A 13,680-nucleotide genomic window follows, 5' to 3' on the forward strand; every position below is an offset into this window, starting at 1 on the left:
AGTCTTTATGTATATTTATGGCAGAGGTTGATAGATTCTTGATTGGTTAGGACATGAAGGGATATGGGGATAAGGTTGGAGACTGGGGCTGAGAGGAAAATTGGATTGGCTATGATGAAATGGCAGAGCAGACTCAATTGGTGAAATGGCCTAATTCTGCTCCTACATCTCATGGTTTTCCACACAGCTCTTAACGTTCCATTTTTCTTCTATCCATGTGTCTATGTAAGAGTCTCATAAACATCCCTATTGTCTACCCCTCTCCCCCCGCCCCCAGCATGTTCCAGGCATCTACCACACTCTCTCTGAACTACCTCTGACATCTCCCCTAAACTTCCACGCATCTTAAACTTGTGTCCTCTAGTACTGGCTGGTGGAAAAACAGACTGGCTGTCCACTCTTTCTATGCTTCTCATTGTCTTATACATCTCTGTGAAGTTGTCTCTCATCCTTGTCGCTTGAAAGAGAAAATCTTTGAAATGGGGTCCAGATGAACTGGGAAAGTGGGCCAAGCAATGGCGTCTACTGTTGTGTATTTAATATCTCAGTAATATTGTAAATATATTGATTGATTAATTGTAACCCTCTAACGGTAGGCTGAAAATGAGTTAACTATTACTGTGATAGAAACTAACAGCAACATAACTCTACAATACATGGGAATAATGATGAAAAGACCATTTCCAATAAATAGACAGGTCTAGGGTGGATATAATTTGGGTAAACACAAAAACATAAAGGTTTGAATGTTCCTTTAAGGGAAAATAAGACTATGGCTTGTATAAAAACTGACCAACCCATGCAAATTTACCATTTGCCAGAAAAAAATTATTTAGCTCAAATCAGTATAAACAGATTAAAATTGTACCGGCAAAATATTTCAAATAACAAACAACATAGAGAAAAGGTCAGTCAGTCTAAATCGTGCACATAAACATTGGAGCTCATTTTTGCATAATCAATCCACTTTGCTTCACTTTATTTACTCATGGTACCGAAACAGTTCTGCGCTGAAAAACCAGTCCAAGCGATTCGTAAATAAATATCCACACAACGTCCAACTAAAAAAGGCGTCAAACTTTCTCCAATGTCATGTGCTAGCTGACTAAAAGTTATCTGCACATTCTCCGTGAGACCAGAGTCTGCATGAGGATTTCCTGACATCAGTATCTGTCCTTCCAAGTGGGTTTTGTGAGTGTGTCACCATGTTCTTCTGCTATGTTTGTTCTCCATTTCCATTTTCCTTCTTTCTTCTCCTTCCATCCGGCTCACTCGAGAAACATGGCTACTCTGTCCTTTTCTTGTGCTCTCTTGAAAAAATGTTAACAAGACAAATCCTATTGGCTAATTCAACAACCCTAACATCTCTGTATTTAGCACATCATTCTCCATAACTTCTGCCATGCACAACGGGATCTTGCCACTAAGCACATCTTTCCTTCGCCCCACTCTCCACATTCTGCAGGGTTTACTCTCTATGTGACGCCCTTGTCACTTGTCCCTGCCCAGTGATCCTGGCACTTTTCCCTGCATGAAAGACGAGTGCTACGCTTGCTCTTTCACCTTGTCCCTCACCACTATTCATGGGCCCAAACAATCATTCAGCTGAGGTGACACTTCATGTGCAAGTCTGTTGGGGCCCTCCCCCTTCGTTTACCATTCCCCAAAGTGGCTTCCCTCTTACCCCTTCTCACCCACCTATCACCTCCCCCTAGATGCCCCCTGCTCTTTCCCTTTCTCCTATAGTCTGCTCTCCTCTCCTATAACATTCCTTCTTCACCAGCCCTTAATTTCTTATTTATATCTAATGTCTCATCTATCACCACCCAGCTTCTCACTTCACCACCCTCTCCTTATCTTCACCTGCCAAATTATCCTCCTTCCTCTCCCTCCATCTTCTTATTTTGGTTTCTTCCCCCTTACGTTTCAGTCCTTATGAAGGGGCTTGACTGAAATGTCGACTATATTCATTTCTGTACATGCTGCCTGGCCTGCTGAGCTCCTGCAGCATTTTCTGTGTGTTGCTCCAGGTTTCCAGCATCTGCAGAACCTCTTGTGTTTCTGATTCGCTGTTTCCTGGTAATTTCCCTTCCAGAGGTGGAGTTTGGCTTCAAAACTAGCCAAAGGCGCGCTGCTTGCTTCAGTAGCTGGCTTCCCTTAATGGAAGAGTTCCTCTCCTGAAGAAGAAATGACAGGTTAATTGCTTACAGTCTTTGTAGTTCCTAACTGGTTCATCATTTTGTTCCTATTTGTTCATTCCTCATCTGTTGGGGCGTAGTAGTGTAGTGAGGATGGCTCCAGCAGCAGAGTTTGTACTTTGTGTGGGCTGTGGGAAGTCTGGGAGACCTCTGGTCTCCTGGATAAACACATCTGCACCAGATGCACAGAACTGACTTACAGTTGGAAGGTGTTGGATCGTTGTGCGTAGAGCTAGGGAACTGAGAGCGTTAAAAGACCCTGATGCGAGTTGTATACTGACCCCAAACAGTAATAAGTATGTAGAAAATGCATACCAAAAGGGAAGTGTTACAATAGTTATGGGGCTTTTCAATATGCAGGTAGATTGGGAAAATCAGGTTGGTGCTGGATTCCAAAAGGGGGAATTTCTAGAATGCCTAAGAGATGGCTTTTTAGAGTAGCTCGTGATTGAGCCTCCTGGGGGATCAGCTATTCTGGATTGGGTGTTGTGCAATGAACCAGAATTGATTCGAGAGCTGAAGGTAAAAGAACCCTGAGGGGCAAGGGATCACAATATGATCGAATTCACCCTGAAAATTGAGAACGATAAGCTAAAGTCAGATGTATCAGTATTACAGAGGTGTAAAGGGAATTCCAGAGGCTTGAGAAAGGAGCTGGCCAGAATTGATTGGAAAAGAACACTGGCAGGGAGGAAGTCAAAGCTTCAACGGCTGGAATTTCTGGAAGCACTTTGTAAGGCACAGGATATATACATCCCAAAGAGGAAGAAGTATTCTAAAGGCAAAATGATACAACCGTGCCTAACAAGAGAAGTCAAAGCCCACACAAAGGCCAAAGTGAGGGCCTATAATAAAGCAAAAATTACTGGGAAGTTAGAGGATTGGGAAACTTTTAAGAACTAACAGAAGAGAACAAAAAAGTCATTAAGATGGAAAAGATGGAATACAAAAGTAAGCTAGCCAATAATATAAAGACGATACCAAAAATCTCTTCAATATGTAAAGTGTAAAAGAAAGGCAAGAGTGTATTTTGGACTACTGGAAAATTATGCTGAGAGGTAGTAATGGAGGGGCAAGGAAATGGCAGATGAACTGAATAAGTAGTTTGTGTCAGCCTTCACTGTGGAAGACACTAGGAGTATGGTGGAAATTCCAGGACTCGGGTCATGATGTGTGTGAAATTATCATTACTAAAGAGAAGGGTCTTGGGAACCTTAAAGGTCTGAGGGTAGATAAGTCGCCTGGAGCAGATGGGGTACACCCCAAGGTTCTAAAAGAAGTAGCTGAAGACTTTGTTGAGGCACTAGTAATGATCTTTCAACCATCACTAGATTCTGGAATGGTTCGGGGAAACTGGAAAATGTCACTCTACTCTTCAAAAAGGGAGAGTGGCAGAAGAAAGGAAACTATAGACCATTAGTCTGACCTCAGTGGTTGGAAAGATGTTGGAGTCGATTATTAGTGATGAGGTCTCAGGGTACTTGGAGGCACATGATAAAGTAGACCGTAGTCAGCTTGGTTTCCTCAAGGGAAAACTGTGCCTGACAAATAGCGAAGGAGAATTAGTGAAGGGAGTCTTTTCTGGTTGGCTTCGGGTGACTAGTGTTCCATAGGAGTCTGTGTTGGGACCACTTCTTTTTTATGTCAAATGTCAATGACTTGGATGACAGAGTTGATGGCTTTGTTGCAAAGTTTGTGGACAATACATGGATAGGTAGAGGGCCAGGTAGTTTTGAGGAAATCGAGAAGCTACAAAAGGCCTTAGACAGTTAAAGAGAATGGGCGAAGAAGTCGTAGATGAAATACAGTGTCAGGAAGTGTATGGCCATGCACTTTCGTAGAAGAAATGAAAGGATTGACTGTCTTCTAAATGGAGAGAAAATACAAAAACTGAGGCGCAAAGGGACTTGAGAGTCCTTGTGCAGGATTTCCTAACCTGTTATTCTGCAGGTTGAGTCAGTGGTGAGGAAGGCAAATGTGATTCATTTAGAGAGAACTAGAATATAAAAGCAAGGATGTAATGTTGAAGCTTTATAAGGTACTGGTGAGGCCTCACTTGGAGTGTTGTGAGCAGCTTTGGGCCCCTTACCTTAGAAAGATATGCTGACACTGGTGACGGGTTCAAAGGAGGTTGACGAAAATGAATGCAGGATAGAATGGCTTGTCATATGAATGGCGTTTGATGTCTCTGGGCCTGTATTCACTGGAATTCAGAAGAATGAGGTGTGACCTCACTGAAACCTATCGAATATTGAAACACCCTGATGGAGTAGATGTGGAGTGGATGTTTCCTGTCTTGGGAGAGTAAAGGACTGGAGGATACAGCTTCAGAATGGAAGGGTGTCCTTTTAAAGCAGAGATGAGGAGTAATTTCTTTAGCTGGAGGTAAGTGACTCTGTGGAATTCATTGCCAAGGCAGCTGTGGAGGCCAAGTCAATGAGTATGCTGTGCCCTTCAATTATGGCTGATCCTTTTTTCCCCTCCTCAGCCTTCTTTTCATAACTTTTGTGGCTAGGCCAATGAAGAACCTATCAAGCTCTGCCTTAAGTACACCCAACGACCTGACCACCACAGCTGCCTGTGGCAACAAATTCCACAAATTCACTACCCTCTGGCTAAAGAAATTTCTCTGCATCTCTGTCTTAAATGGACAGAGCCTATCCTGAGGCTGTGCCTTTTTGTTTTAGACTCCCTCACCATGGGAAACATCCTTTCCACATCTATTCTGTGTAGGCCTTTAAACATTCAAAATATTTCAATGAGATTTCCCCCCCCCCCCATCCTTCTAAATTCCAGAGAGTACAGGCCCAGAGCTATCAAACATTCCTCATATGATAACCCTTTCATCCCTGCAATCATCCTTATAAACCTCCTCTGAAGCCTCTCCAATGCCAGCACATCTTTTGTTAGATATGGAAAAAAAGCGGTCCCAACACTGACTCCTGTGGAACACCACTAGTCACTGGCAGCCAACCAGAAAAGGATCCTTTTATTCCCACTCGCTGCCTCCTACAAATCAGCCAATGCTCTAATCAGACTAGTAACTTTCCTGTAATACCATGAGTTCTTAACTTGGTAAGCAGCCTCATGTGTGGCACTTTGTCAAAGGCCTTCTGAAAATCCGAATATACAGCATCCACTGCATCCCCCTTATCTATCCTGCTTGTAATCTCCTCATATTTAAGGTAGAGGTTGTTAGATCCTTGATTGGTCAGGGCATGAAGGGATATGAGAAGGCAGGAGATTGGGGCGAGGAGGGAAAGTGCACTTAAACTGGAGAGGTCAGCGTGAGTCACCCATATAGGTGGGTTTGGTCACACGCACAATGGACCACGTGAGGACAGCATATTTCCTTCCCAGAAAGACATCAGAAGATTCTTTACAACACAGTAGTCTGATGATTAGTTTTATTATAACTGGCTTTGGCAGACTTTCTAGTTTAATGTAAATTCTCTGGCTGGCAGTTTTGGAGGAAAGGTTTGAGTTTGCGTCTCTTTTGATCGGTGGTTCAGATGTCTGGTGTCCAGGTGAGCCACTGGACAACCGTTACCTTGCCCGTGAACAAAACGTGCACAGGGAGCTTTCTGTTGACCATATCTCCAGAGGGCTGTTTGATGATGATTGTAACTTATCTCATCTCAAGGCAGGGCTCTCTGTATCACAGAATGTTTGTTTAATTTTACCCAGGGGCTGTTGGGAACCCACTGCCAGGAGTGGAGGTGCGAATTGCAATAGAAAACGCCACAAGGAACCACTCTTCTTACACTGTCATTGCTGAGGGTGACAATACAGGCACTAAGGTAAGGAAGGTAACGGTATGGTCGTATGGAGAGAGAACAGGTATGTGAATAATGGGGCTGCGTACCGGCACTGCAGAAAAGGGCACTGTTAGGTAAAGAGCCAGTGTGCATGGTTTATAAGGAGTCGTCTGCATGAAGGGACAGTGTACAGGGTGTGTGTTCTGCAGAGAAGTCTGCTCCCAAAGGATAGGTTGAGTGAGCTAGGGATTTTCTCTTTGGAGGTTAAGGAGGATAAGAGGTGAGTTGATAGAGGTGTACAAGATAATAAGAGGCATGGATTGAGTGGACAGGAAGAGACTTCTCCTCAGGACAAAAATGGCCAATACAAGGGGGCATAATTTTAAGGTGATTGGGGGTGGGGGGTTGTCAGAGAGAGGTGGTTTTACACACAGAGTGGTGGGTGCGTGGAATATACTAGCGGGGGGTGGTGGTAGAGGCAAATACATTTGGGCCATTTCAGAGACTTTTAGATATTTCACATGGATGATAAAACAATGCACGTCTATGTATGAGGGGAGGGTTAGATTGATCTAGGAGTAGGTTAAAAGAGCAACACAACATCGTGGGCCGAAGGGCCTGTACTATACTGGTGTATCTTCAGGTTTTGAGTTTGTAAGAAGAGGCAAGTTATTGTACAGGATCAGAAACATAGAAAATCTACAGCACAATACAGGCCCTTCAGCACACAAAGCTGTGCCAAACATGTCCTTACCTTAGAACTCCCTAGGCTTACCCATAGCCCTCTATCTTTCTAAGCTCCATGTACCTATCCAGGAGACTCTTAAAAGATCCTATTGTTTCCACCGCCGCTGGCAGCCCATTCCACACACTCACCACTCTCTGTGTAAAAAACTTACCCCTGACATCTACTCTGTACCTACTGCCAAGCACCTTAAAACTATGCCCTCTCGATCTAGCCATTTCAGCCCTGGGGAAAAGTCTCTGACTATCCACACAATCAATGCCTCTCATTATCTTGTACACCTCTATCAGCTCACCTCTCAATGTCCATCACTCCAAGGAGAAAAGGCCAAGTTCATTCAACCTATGCTCATAAGGCATGCTCCCCAATCCAGGCAACATCCTTGTGAATCACCTCCACACCTTTTCTATTCCACGTCTTTCCTATAGTGAGGCGACCAGAATTGAGCACAGTGCTCCAAGTGGGGTCTGACCAGGGTCCTATATAGATGCAATATTACCTCTCGGCTCTTAAACTCAATCCCACGATTGATGAAGGCTAATGCATCGTATGCCTTCTTAACCACAGAGTCAACCTGCGTAGCAGCTTTGAGTGTCCTATGGACTCAGACCCATAGATCCCTCTGATCCTCCACACTGCCAAGAGTCTTACCATTAATACTATATTCTGTCATCATATTTGACCTACCAAAATGAACCACTTCACACTTATCTGGGTTGAACTCCATCTGCCACTTCTCAGCCCAGTTTTGCATCCTATCGATGTCTCGCTGTAACCCCTGACAGCCCTCCACACTATACACAACACCTCCAACCTTTGTGTCATCAGCAAATTTACTAACCCATCCCTCATCCAGGTCATTTATAAAAATCAGAAAGAGTAGGGGTCCCAGAACAGATCCCTGAGGCACTCCACTGGTCACTGACCTCTATGCAGAATATGACCTGTCTACAACCACTCTTTGCCTTCTGTGGGCAAGCCAGTTCTGGATCCACAGAGCAATGTTCCCTTGGATCCCATGCCTCCTTACTCCTCAATAAGCCTTGCATGGGGTACCTTTTCAAATGCCTTGCTGAAATCCATATACACTACATCTACACACATCAAAGTTGCTGGTGGACACAGCAGGCCAGGCAGCATCTCTAGGAAGAGGTACAGTCGACATTTCGGGCCGAGACCCTTCGTCAGGACTAACTGAAAGAAGAGCTAGTAAGAGATTTGAAAGTGGGAGGGAGAGGGGGAAATCCAAAATGCCAGCATGGATTTCCGATCATTTCGGATCTCCCCCTCTCCCTTTCAAATCTCTTACTAGCTCTTCTTTCAATTAGTCCTGACGAAGGGTCTCGGCCTGAAACGTCGACTGTACCTCTTCCTAGAGATGCTGCCTGGCCTGCTGCGTTCACCAGCAACTTTGATGTGTGTTGCTTGAATTTCCAGCATCTGCGGAATTCCTGTTGTCTACACTACATCTACTGCTCTTCCTTCATCAACGTGTTTGGTCACATCCACAGAAAGTTCAATCAGGCTCGTAAGGCACGACCTGCCCTTGACAAAGCCATGCTGACTATTCCGAATCATACAATACCTCTCCAAATGTTCATAAATCCTGCCTCTGAGGATCTTCTCCATCAAATTACCAGTCACTGAGGTAAGACTCACTGGTCTTTAATTTCCTGGGCTCTCTCTACTCCCTTTCTTGAATAAAGGAACAACATCCGCAACCCTCCAATACTCCGGAACCTCTCCCGTCCACATTGATGATGCAACGATCATCGCCAGAGGCTCAGCAATCTCCTCCCTCGCCTCCCACAGTAGCCTGAGGTACATCTCATCTGGTCCCAGCGACTTAACCAACTTGATGCTTTCCAAAATCTCCAGCACATCCTCTTTCTTAATATCTACATGCTCAAGCATGTAACAGAGATGCAGGGAAATTACTTTAGTCAGAGGGTGATAAATCTGTAGAATTTGTTACCACGAGCGGCTGTGGAGGCCAAGTTTTTGGGTGTATTTAAGGCAGAGATAGATAGGTTCTTGATTAGCCAGGATATCAAAGGCTATGGGGAGAAGACAGAGGAGTGGGATGACTGGAAGAATTGGATCAGCCCATGTTTGAATGGTGGAGCAGACTTGATGGGCCAAATGGCCTACTTCTGCTCCTCTATCTTATGGTCTTATTTCAATGTGTTCATGTCTCATTTTATTGGGAATTTTGTGCATTTCAATGTGATCATGTCTCATTCTGTTGGGAATTTTGTGCCTTTCAGTGTGATCATCTCTCATTCTGTTTAACCACAGATAGTACAGACCTAGTCTGTTTAATCTCTTGCCATATGATAAAACCATCATCCTGGGAATCAGTCCATCACCCTGGTGATCAAGGACCTCTCTCGCACAGTCTGGGATTCTGTTGTGGAGTGGGTTTAAGTCACGTGGTGTAGACAAGATTGATTGAACTGTATACCTTCACCTTCTTGCACTTCCAAACTCAGCATTCAACTCTGGCAGTTTTGAGTTGACACAGTTTTGTTTTCACAGGTGGAACCTGGATTTGAAGGTGGGGATGGAGAGCTGCTGGTTAAAGGAACATCACTATTCCGAGAATATTGGAACAAGACAAAAGAAACCGCAGAATCATTTACATCAGACGGCTGGTTCAAGACAGGTTTTGTAGAGACTTATCTTTACAACTCAGTCCTTCCATTGAATAATCCCCTGAGGATTCAGAACGTGTAACTAACAGAACACTGGATAGTTTGCACTCAGAGTATGTGTGTAGTTCTGGTCGCCAGGAAGGATGTGGTTGTGCTGTCGAGAATGCTGAGCAGGCTCATCACAACATTACTGGGTTGGAGGAATTTGAATCAGAATCAGGTTTAATATCACTGCATTGTGCCATGAATGTTGTTTTGCAGCAGGAGTACATTCTTTTACATGCAATATGTATGTAAAGAATAAATTAAATATGTAGTGTAAGAAGCGAGCGAAACGAACAGTGAGGTAGTGCTCATGGGTTCATTGTCCATTCAGAAATCTGATGGTGGAGGGGAAGTTGCTGTTGCTGAACCACTCAGTGTGTGTCTTCAGGCTCCTGTACCTGCTCCCTAAATCAGAACGTGGACCATAGAGCAGTACAGCGTTGAACAGGCTATTTGGCTCATGATGTTGTGCCAGTCTCGATGCCAATTTAAACTAAATGTCCTCCTGTGTATCACCTGTATCCCCCATTCTCTTCATACTTATGTGTCTGTCTAAAGCCTCAAATTTAGATTCCAGTTCTGTGGAAACAGATACTTGCAGACACTTACAGGAGTTAGCACAGAAAAACAACCACCACCAAGACGACGCCAGTGAACCATGGCAACCTTCTGTGGAATACATGCAGTGCTTTTAAATATGCTGTACCTCTTTTGAATTACTCTCACTGCAATACACTGCAATTACTCTCACTACATGTAATTTCCCATACTTTTATATCAACTTAATGATCTACAGATTTCACGATCGTCTTAAGAACTTGTCCGACTTAACTCTCAACCAGGCAGGTACGGCACCTTTAAGCGGGCAAAGGTTCATTACTGTGGCCAAAGTGAGGCAGGATCGAAAGAAGATTCAGAAAGTTGTAAAATTAGTCATGGTGCTAGCCTCCATAAGTATCCAAGACATCTTCAAGAAGTGGTGCCTCAGAAAGGCACCATCCATTATTAAGGAGCCCCATCACCCAGGACATGCCCTCTTATTGTTACCGTCAGGAAGGAAATACAGAAGCCTTAAGATGCACACTCAGCGATTCAGAAACAGCTTCCTCCCCTCTGTCATTCAATTTCTAAATGGGCATTGAACTCATGAACACCATATCACTTTTTTATTATTATTTCTGCTTTTGCGGTATTATTTTTAATTTAACTATTTAATAATCATATATACTTACTGTAATTCATTTTTTCTATATTTATCATGTATTACATTGTACTGCTGCTGCTAAGTTAACAAATTTCAAGATGTATGCAGGTGATATTAAATCTGATTCTGATTCTGAAAAGGTGGGGGCTCCAAGCCAGGCTGAAATGCGGATGGATGAGATCCCCTCTACCCAGCATCTAATTAGCAAATGTGCAGTCACTGGAGAAAAAATGTGCAGTCATGGCAAGATTGCTATATCGAAGGGAAATGAGAAATTGTGATGTTCTGAGTTTTACTGAGACGTGGTTTACTTAGAGTATGCCAGATCCGGCAATCAGACCTGAAGGCTTCTCGATACACAGGGTGGATAGAACTGCTGATTCAGAAAAGGCAAAAGGTGGAAATGTGTGTTTCATGATAAAGTCTTTCTGGTGCTCCAATGTAAAATTGCAATAGAGGGAATTTGGTGAATATCTACGAGATGGCTTTTTAGAGCAGATTGTGCTTGAGCCTATGAGGGGAAAGGCTAGCAACGCACACAATTCTGGAGGAACTCAGCAGGCCGAGCAGCATCTATGGAAAAGAGTACTGTTTGCGTTTTGGGCTGAGACCCTATCTTAGATTGGGTGTTGCGTAATAACACAGATCTTATTAGGGAGCTTAACATAAAAGAACCCTGAGGAGGCAGTGATCATAATATGATTGAATTTGTATTGCAATTTGAGAGGGAGAAGCATAAGTCACTTGTAACAGTATCACAATGGAATAAAGAGAATTACAGAGACATGAGAGAGAAGCTGTCCAGGTGGATTGGAGGAGGATATTGGCAGGGATGACAGCAGAGCAGAGGTGGCTGAAGTTTCTGGGAACAGTTTACAAGGCTCAGGATAGATATGCCCCACAGGAGAAGTTGTTCTCAAATGGCAAGGGTAGGCAACTGTGACTGACAAGGGAAGTTAAGGACTGCATAAAAGGTAGCAAAAGTGAGTGGAAAGTTGGATGATTGGGAAGCTTTTAAAATTCAACAAAAGGCAACTAGAAAAGCTGTAAGAAGGGAAAAGATGAGATATGTGGGCAAACTAGCCAATAATATAAAGCAGAATACCAAAAGTTTTTCAGATATATAAAGAGTAAAAGTGAAATAAGAGTTGAGATTGGACCACTGGAAAATGATGCTGGTGAGGTAGTAATGGGGGACAAAGGAATGGTGGATGAATTTAATGAGTACTTGGCATCAATCTTCACTGTGGAAAACACTAGCAGTGTGCCAAAGGTCAGTGAATGTCATGGAGTAGGACAGAGTACCATTGCTATTACAAAGGATAAAGTGCCAGGCAAACTGAAAGGTGGATGTCACCTGGACCAGATGGACTACATCCCAGAGTCCTGAGAGAGGTTGCTGAAGAGATAATGGATGAATTGGTTATGGTCTTCAAGAATCCCTTGACTCTGGCATGGTCCCAGAGGACTGGAAAAGTTACTCCACTCTTTAAGAAGGTAAGAAGGCATAAGAGAGAAAATTATAGGCCAGTTAGCCTAACCTCAGTGGTTGAGGAAGTGTTGGAGTCGATTATTATTAACAGTGAGGTTTCAGGGTACCTGGAGACTAATGATAAAATAAGTCAAAGTCAGCATGGCTTCTATGAAGGGAAATCGCACCTGACAAAACTGTTAGAGTTCTTTGAGGAAGTAATAAGCAGGATGGACAAAGGGGAGGCAATGTATGTAATTTACTTGGATTTTCAAAAGGCATTTGATAAGGTGCCACGCATGAGGCTGCTTAACAAGGTAAAATCCTATGGCGTTACAAGAAGGATACTGGCATGGATAGCGGAATGGCTGACAGGCAGGAGGCAGTGAGTAGGAATAAAGGGGACTTCTTCTGGTTTGCTGCCAGTGACTAATGGTCCTCATGAGTCAGTATTGGGACTGCTACTTTTCACATGTTTGTTAATAATTTAGATAATGGAATTGATGGCTTTGTGGCAAAGTTTGTGGATGTTTGTAAGCAAAGACATGAGGAGCTTTTCTAAGACACAAGCCGGGCTGCACTTTGATCATTGTCATCAGTTTAGGTCCCTATATCTCAGAAAGGATGTGTTGTCATTGGAGAGTCCAGAAGATGCTCACGAGGATGATTCCAGGAATGAAGGGGTTAATATATGAGAACCGTTTGGCAGCCTTGGGCCTGTACTCACTGGAATTTAGAAAAAATGCAGGGGGATCTCATTGAAACCTACCGAATGTTGACAGATTTAGATAGGGTGGATGTGGAGAGGATGTTTCCTATGGTGGGGGTGCCCAGAACTAGAGGGCACAGACTCAAGATTGAGGGACAACCTTTTAGAACAGAGGTAAAGAGGAATTTTTTTTAGCCAGAGAATAGTGAACCTGTGGAATGTTCTGCCACAGACTGTGATGGAGGCCAGGTCCATTGGTATATTCAAAGTGGAAGTTGATCATTTCCTGATTGGTTAGGGCATTAAAGGGTATGGTGAGAAGGCAGGTGTTTGGTAATCGAGTGGGATCTGGGATCAGTCATGACAGAATGGCAGAGCACCTTCGACCGGCAGAATGGCCTAGTTCTGCTCCTATAGTCTTATGGTCTTGTGGCTGTTTTGTCATACTTGTGTTTCCCCAACTTTCAACAACAATCGATCAAATGTCATCTATTCTATTTACCAAGAGGGTTCGCCAACGTGATCTTGACCGCAGTTTACTTTTCACCATTGGGCGACTGTAATCAGGCGTTTGTGGTTCTGCATGACGCTGTCTCCAAAGAAGAAACAGTACATCACAAAGCATTTCAAATCATAGTTAGGGACTTCAATCCAGGCTTATCTGAAGAAATCCCTGCTCAATTACCATCAACATATAACCTGTAGCATCAGATGTCCCCACATACTAGACCACAGCTATTCCAAGATGAGGAATGCTGACTGTTCCAGGCCCAGACAGCACTTTGGCTGTCCTTCTTCTACCTGCAGACAAGCAAAAAGCAAAGCTCCAGAGATTAGGACAACAAAGAGGTGGTTGCAGAAGGCAGAGGAGTGGCTACAGGATGGCTTCAAGTTGG

At 43.7% G+C, this 13,680-nt stretch overlaps 1 protein-coding gene across 1 annotated transcript in view; it reads left to right on the forward strand.

Moving 5' to 3' along the window:
* acsf3 (acyl-CoA synthetase family member 3) overlaps positions 1 to 13,680 on the forward strand; it is a 51,616-nt gene that overhangs the window by 23,266 nt on the left and 14,670 nt on the right. The window contains exons 5-6 of the mRNA XM_072280050.1: positions 5,886 to 5,998; positions 9,240 to 9,366. Of these exons, the coding sequence (XP_072136151.1) occupies positions 5,886 to 5,998; positions 9,240 to 9,366 (240 nt within the window). The remainder of the gene's footprint in view (positions 1 to 5,885; positions 5,999 to 9,239; positions 9,367 to 13,680) is intronic.

Source organism: Mobula birostris, chromosome 15, assembly GCF_030028105.1.
Source record: "Mobula birostris isolate sMobBir1 chromosome 15, sMobBir1.hap1, whole genome shotgun sequence".
NCBI lineage: Eukaryota > Metazoa > Chordata > Chondrichthyes > Myliobatiformes > Myliobatidae > Mobula > Mobula birostris.